This window comes from Crassostrea angulata, chromosome 2 (assembly GCF_025612915.1).
Source record: "Crassostrea angulata isolate pt1a10 chromosome 2, ASM2561291v2, whole genome shotgun sequence".
In the NCBI taxonomy this organism is placed as follows: Eukaryota; Metazoa; Mollusca; class Bivalvia; order Ostreida; family Ostreidae; genus Magallana; species Magallana angulata.
Window position 1 is genome coordinate 67,344,914 of NC_069112.1, and position 7,666 is coordinate 67,352,579.

At 34.0% G+C, this 7,666-nt stretch overlaps 2 protein-coding genes and 1 pseudogene across 2 annotated transcripts; 1 reads left to right on the forward strand and 2 right to left on the reverse strand.

Annotated features, from left to right (window-relative positions):
* Positions 1–2,174: 2,174 nt before the first annotated feature.
* Positions 2,175–4,065, reverse strand: LOC128174764 (uncharacterized; annotated as a pseudogene).
* Positions 4,066–4,974: 909 nt separating this feature from the next.
* LOC128173543 (putative nuclease HARBI1) lies at positions 4,975–6,565 on the forward strand. Its single transcript, XM_052839249.1, has 2 exons — positions 4,975–6,155; positions 6,445–6,565. Exon 1 carries the CDS (start codon positions 5,079–5,081, stop codon positions 6,141–6,143), a length of 1,065 nt encoding a protein of 354 aa, XP_052695209.1. The 5' UTR covers positions 4,975–5,078; the 3' UTR covers positions 6,144–6,155; positions 6,445–6,565.
* LOC128173551 (myb/SANT-like DNA-binding domain-containing protein 3) lies at positions 6,180–7,338 on the reverse strand. Its single transcript, XM_052839257.1, has 2 exons — positions 6,901–7,338; positions 6,180–6,588 (listed from the first exon to the last, which is right to left on the reverse strand). Exons 1-2 carry the CDS (start codon positions 7,336–7,338, stop codon positions 6,235–6,237), a joined length of 792 nt encoding a protein of 263 aa, XP_052695217.1. The 3' UTR covers positions 6,180–6,234.
* Between the last annotated feature and the right edge of the window lie 328 nt (positions 7,339–7,666).

A 7,666-nucleotide genomic window follows, 5' to 3' on the forward strand; every position in this document is an offset into this window, starting at 1 on the left:
GTTGTTGTGTTAAAAGCGAGATATTCTTATAAACATCTTTTTCAATATTCAAGTTAATTCTGAATACAGTTAGACAGTTTCTAGTGCTTGTTATATTGATGACAATATTTTATATTAGAAGTCTTAAACCAAAAATATAAAGAAGGAAAAGGCATAAGTCTTATTTACCTAACAAAGTATGAACTTGTAGATTGGAACTATGTAAACAAAAAGTGTAGTACTAACCGTGCTTACATAACAAATAATGGAAAGTACTGTATCTCTTCTTAAGGTCGCTCTATACACTCACAGTTTATTCATGTTTTCAATAGAAGACCTCAAAACATATACTTATCAAATATCAAAATGATAATAAGGATACTATAGGTATTTTTAAAAAAAAAATATGTTTTTTCGTGTTTTTGTAAAATAACTTTTAAAAAGTTAACTATTAGCAAATTGAAAGAATTTTTTGGTCATATGATGGAAATTTCTTTTGACACCTAAAAAAATATAACCCTTCTTAACATTCAAAAATGTTATTATAGCAATAATATTATTTCAAAAATACAATTATTGCAAATAAACACAAAAAAATATTTTAAATTGCATTGTTATCGTTTCTAAGTCCCAAGGCCCAAACACCTTAGGGACTTTACATTTCTGAGTTGAAGAAAATTTCCTAAATGTTATATTGGAATGATGGATACATACATATTTCATTATAGACCTATACAAGTGAATGTATTCACTTTAATGCAAAACTAAGTCAAATTAATAGAGGGGAAAATTACCTTTAGGATTTATGTATCCCAACCTGAGAGAAATTCAAAGCCACCCTCACATCCTCTTAAGATGGTCAGGAACATCTGTCGATATCAAGGGAGATTGAGGTATATTATAACTGAAATACTTTCACCGGTTTATAGTTTTCTTTCACAGTATTCAACCAAAAAATACGTTTTTGAAAATTTTGAAAGTTGAAAATCTTATTTTCCTCAACGAGATTCGAATTCAGGACGTACAGGTTTGTAGTTAACCCACTAACCCTCTACGCTACGCTGTAAGATATCGATGATGGGTATGAAACTATTTAAAAATTTATACTTGATTTGATTGTTTATTTCGATAAATTTTACGACACAACGTGAAGGTGTCACATACTACATTACTTGTAAGTAATAAATTTTCCAATTATCAATTAAATCTATTCATTAAACAAGTTTTTCAAAAGAGCGGTCCACATACAATTCGCCTTAGTTTAAATCAGCCAGTACCGGAATTGCATGCTTCCAGATTTACTTTTTTTGCGTACTGCGTCATCAAAAAGTGGTGTGTAGAGCCACCTTAACTCAACAACTAACATTAAAATTTCATTGAGCATTAGAAATACCCTACTTTAGAATTGTAACAATTTAAACTAAGATCGTGTTCATACCCCTTTGTACACATACCCTGATTAAAAATTTAAACAATCAATGAAAACTGAAAAAATTAAAAGCAGCAAATATAAGCAATTCCACCAGGTAAAAGTTAACAAATGTGTTCATAAAGTTGCCAAGAATTACACTAACCAAAAAAAATTTTTTCGGTGACTCAACCAACAAAAAGTATACTGCACCAAATGCATAATGGTTTCATCTGTTAAGAGATATCAAAATATTGAAAAGAAAAAGAATACACAACGATTTCCAATTACAAACCGGTGAAATCGATAATAATCAAAAAAAGTTTGCGATAATTTTAAACTCAAATAAGATTTTATTACAGTGACACTATCTGTGAAAAGTTTTACATAAAGTATTAATTACATGCAATCATGAACATTCCTCGACAAAGCAATCATAGAACCAGTCAAAATACTTTACCACCCACGTAATGTTTAAAGCAATATGAGCTGTATTATTTAGAATTTCATTTTGTTGCAAAAACCTGCTAGTATGATAAGTCTACATATAACTTAAACTTGTATGATAATTAAGACTTGAAAAAAACATCAGTGATTGTCTGAAGAAAGATTTTTCTTCTAAGAAATATATAGCAGATTAATTTTTGTATAGGACGACAATAATTCATTTTTTCTCCAATGAAGGATTTTCAACAGCTTTCCTCACAATAATGTAGCAAAACGAAATTTATAAAATATGATATTTTTGTCAATTTAGTAGTAAATAACATTTTCGTATAAAACATTTTCAACCGGAAAATCGCAGCTCATATTGCTTTAAACATAATGGTATGATTACATTCAATGTGTGCTCTTCATATTTCAATGCTTTACTTGCAATTTTGCCCTGGTGTTATCGCTCACGGGTAGCCACAGGTTTCACAGTTGGTGGAGTGGTCTGGATCCTAGCAACAGGTGGGGTGTTTACTGTATTTGGTTGGGGTGGAGGAGATGGGAGGATTGGTGGTGGTATGGTAGAAGCGGCGAGCCCAGGGGTGTCGATACTCGAGTCCTGAAATTCTGTATGGTCGACGTCATGCATGGTGATATGACGACTCTTAATCTTTAGGTTTATAATTATAGCTACAGACACACTGAGAACATTGTCACTACTATGGTCCATGATAGTACAGCTTAAAAAAGAGATGTTAAAAGATTAATCATTCTTTAAAAGTAAATTACACTTCGTATATGATATACAATTTGCTGTACAATTACTTTGTTTTTTGTGAACATCATACATGAATTATTAAATTCTCAGAATTTCTCTTCTTTTATTATAACAAATTCTTGCATTAAACTCAGCTTCACTATAATAATAATTATTTTCACTTTGTTTAAAGCAAGATCTGATGTGCTGAAGCTCAACTTCTTAAACAAGAGATGTTTGTGAAACACTTATGCCCCCCTCCTTTGGAAAAATCCACAAATAAAATGAACGTAAACTGCAAATAGCTAATATTTTTCTAAGTCCAAGGGCCATAACTCTGTCGAAAATTGCTCTATCATACCCAAAATCAAACTTGACCTAGATATTATCATGATAAACCTGTATACTAAATTTAATTTCAATATGTTCATCCTCTGCGAAGAAAATGAGCGGAAACTGCAAAAAACTAGTATCTTTCTACGTCCAAAGACCATAACTCTGTCGAAAATTGCTCGATCGTACCCAATATCGAATTGACCTAGATATTATCATGATAAACCTGTATACCAAATTTTATTTCAATATGTTCATCCTCTGCGAAGAAAATGAGCGGAAACTGCAAAAAACTAGAATCTTTCTACGTCCAAAGACCATAACTCTGTCGAAAATTGCTCGATCGTACCCAATATCGAATTGACCTAGGTGTTACCATGATAAACCTGTATACTAAATTTCATTTCAATATGTTCATCTTCTGCGGCGAAAATGAATGGAAACTGTTGGTGGACCGACCGACCGACCGACAGACAGCAGCAAAGCAATATGCCCTCCCTCCTCTGAAGGGGGGCATAAAAATTTTATGTTTTTTATCCAACAATTTGGTTAAAAAATTTCGTGTTTTTTATCCAACAATTTGGTTTGTCTTAAAGAAGTATTAACCGAACTTGCTTGGGTTTTTTTCTACCTCCTATTTTTATTATATCTTATAAAAATACAGCCCTTTATATTACTATTAAATTTAAAATAACATTGAATTTAAAATGGAAATAACCGAAATTAAATAAATGGGCAAGTCAGACTTACCATAAAGAAGATCAGTGTTCTTCACTTTTTGCGGCTCATTAGCAGACCGAATGGCTTCCTCACCTTTAAAACCATTTTAAAACTACATATTACAGAGCAGATGATAAAAAAAGAGAGCCCTTATTAATATATAAAGTTATGCAAAGGGTTATCTTTACAATCTTCGCACATATGTATCTTATATACTAACCAACAAGATAGGATTCCCAAAAATTACATGTATTTATTCTTATGTAATACACACATAACATTGTGGTACTCATTTCATGTTGCATAATTGATTGCTATCAGACAAAGAGTTTACACGAACATGTCGTTTGTACTGACCTTTGTATGTAGAAGAGCTTGCAACTGTTGAAACGTGACTGGTCTTTGTCACTCGATCATCTACAAAATTACATTCCATTATAAACTTCCGGTAAATGTTTTACGCGAGAAAAATTTTGCTAGGGACCATATCAAAACACATTTTTTACATTTGGTCGTGCGCATTGTATGCATTTCAAATCCGATCTCATTATCATTGCTCTTTCCCCCCATTGTTAATAAGCCACAGTAACAATTAGTAATGAGGATGAAAGTGTAAATAACAAAGGATTTATATTCAAATTTAATGTTAAACTTTCAAGAAAAAATTCTTCTTTCCGTATGTGTTTACCAAAGTTTATGAACATGAGTAAAATAATTGACATACATGTCCATTCCATTCCTCGACGGTTTTCACCATCATTCCTTTTAAGTTAATTCCAAGAATTCGGACTTCACATGAATACACGCGGATTTCACGAATGTTGGACGCGAACGTGAGTCCCATCATCTGCACACATGTCGATGGTCTCTTGTCACAACTAGCAATTTCTCTCTGTCCATCTCGCGGCCAGCAATACTGACACTGTAAGCCGGAGATCAGTTCAAGCTTCAGAATAGCCATACAAACTAGCATATGTTTTACTTGCATTGTCCACATGTCACCCAGCTTTCTCCCTGCAAATCTTAGCACGTGACCTTTTTAGCGGGTGTTTCCATCAGCAACCCGACTTTTCACTTTTTTTTAATTCATACCATGTTTTCTGTATGTTATCAATCTTTTTTTTTTTTGCTTAATGTTTTAAATTCAAGAAACTAATTTTTTTATGCTTATTGTTAAACGTGTTTACTTAAAGGAAGTGAACATGAAAAAAAATAATTGTTGCTTAATAAATTTTAAAAGCCTTTTGAAACTTAAAAATGAGATCTGTTACCTTTTTTTTATTTCTATCAAGAGATTTTATCAATTTAATGGCAACTTGCATACGTTTGGCTTAAGCCTGGATCAAGGTAATCTAGGCTTAAGCCAGGCTCAAAAATTTTAAATCACTTGCACACCTCTCTGATTTATCTGAGTAGAGCTCAGAATTGAGGCTTATTGTAAACCAGGTAATGGGCAGGTTTAAAGGAAGGTTTATAGTGATGGAGCATTACTTTGATGAGATGGACCAAATTTATTTAGTGGAAAGACTTATAAGGCGAGAGAGAATAGTAAGAGACAGGACAAACCCTTTTTTGAATTACTCCGAAGAGGAATTTATTGACAGATTTCGATTAAGAAAGGAATGTGTACTTGAATTATTGAATGAGATTGGGGAACATCTTGAGCCAAAACAAACGAAGGTTTCATCAATATCACCTCTTAATCAACTACTGATAGCTTTACGGTTCTATGGAACTGGGTGCTTCATCCGAGTTTGTGGAGATCTATTTGGAGTTCACGAAAGTTCAGTTTCTCGCATTGTGAAGAGAGTATCATCTGCACTGGCATCGCGTTACAAGAATTATGTAGTATTTCCATCGGGAAATAAAGTAACTGAAATCCAAAGGGGTTTTATGAACCATAGTGGTATTCCGGGAATAGTGGGTGCAATAGACTGTACCCATATCCCAATACAATCACCTGGAGGTGACATGGCAGAGCTGTTTCGAAACAGGAAAGGATTTTTCTCCATCAATGTGCAAGCAATCTGTGACAATGATTTAATGCTGACAAATGTGGTTGCAAGATGGCCGGGAAGTACGCACGACAGTCGGATTTTCGAGAATAGTAGTGTCTGTGCTCGTTTCGAAAGAAGAGATATTCCTGGGATTTTGATTGGAGACAATGGATACCCTCTCAGGTCTTATTTAATAACACCCCTTCTTACTTGCCGGACACCACAAGAGAGGCGCTTTAATTTTGCGTTGAGTAACAGTAGAGTTAAAATTGAAAATGTATTTGGCATTTGGAAAAGACGCTTTCCTTGTCTACCTAACCAATTAAGATTCAAGATTTCCTCAACCTTGCATATCATTATTGCTTGTGCAGTATTGTACAATATTGCCAGGAAAGCTGCCATCCCGGTACCAGATGATGACTATGAAGGAGATATTGCAGTTCCAGTTCCGGTACTACCAAATGCAAACCAAGGAGGACAGGCTTTAAGAGCAGTTTTAATACGACATTTTCAGTAAAAAAAAAACCAGGTAAGTTTTTTTAATTAATTGTAAATTTATTTTGTTTTAATCTCATATTTTTAATGTACGCATATAAGCAAAATAATAATTATTGTGCATATGGCTGCCAGAAATATCCACTGTTGTTGTTTGAATCTGTACCCAGGGGTCCCCCACATGTACTGGGTTGAGGCACAGGCAAATCACGTTCACTTAATTTTATTTCATTCTCTAGTTTCTGTTTCTTTAATTTCAAAATGTCTTCTTTCAACTGGAGGATTGTCATCTTCTTACAATGTTCTATTTCTGCCATTTCCAGGAGCCTATTCTTGACGTGGTCTTGACGTCCAGGACCAGCAGCTTTTCGTTTGGTAGCAGAAGCAATGGATGCTGTTTGCGGCTGTTTAGCAGACTCTTCTGACATTCTCGGCGCTTCCTCCTGAATTGTGTTGGTGGTCATTATCTGTGAACCGAAGCATTAATTGTAATCATTATGACTAAATAAATGATATGATATTGATATAATGGTTTTGTCAAATTAAAAAAAATAAAGCATGCACACCGTAAATTACTCATGAAACGCGGGGAATTAATAACACTGTAAAATCGTTAAATTCTATTTTAACGTATTTAAAACACTTTTATTTTAATAGCATTGACAAAAATATTGAGTTTGTGGCAATACCTACATGCACATTTAAAATATAAGAAATTTACCATGTATGCAAAGAAATTTGAATTTAAATTTTTGATGCTAAATTATTGCAAAATTTACCTCGTCGTTATCATCTGAATCTTCATTGTCATCATCTGGTTCATCCCCATGGAGACTTGCATCATCGTCGTACTGATTTTGCAAGCTGTTAATTTGCTGCGGAAGCATTTCCGAAATTGTGCTGGCAATTTTATCTAAGCTTTTCCCAGCTGGTCCTCCACCTGTCTTCTTCTTCTCTCTCCTCTCCTTAGCAACATCAGACTTTGTTCTGGCTTTAAGATTTTTCCATAAAGATTTCAGCTGAGTTATGGTTCTCTTATTAACGCCGTGTCTTGAATTAAATTCCTTCTCAATATTTGTCCATTCTGTGTTCTTCTTACTAACCATTCTGCCATCATTCTGCTTGTTTTCTATGATATCCTTCTTAGCATGAATACGTTCTAGCAAAATTTCTCTCTCTAGTTCAGAAAAATTTGCTGACTTCTGTCTTGCTGCCATTGTTTTCAATGAATGAGAAAAGCTTAAGCTGTAATCAGGTAAGATAGACTTGAGTCACAGGTTTTCAACCCAACTACTTCTCACCTGAGTACAGCTTAAGCCAGGTTTAAGACAGGGTTACCTGATCCTCAGATTACCTGTTAAATCAAGGTTACCTGAGCTACAGGTGTGCAAGTGGCCATAACACTCTCAGTGAAAGGTTTATGGAGGTAATCCATTATTCCCCAGCATGCATCTGTTCTCTGACGTAGATAAGCCACATTGCTGCTGGTGACTGGGTCAATGTTGGAACTAGGCCAGTGTTTATGTACAGAGTTGATAAAAGTTA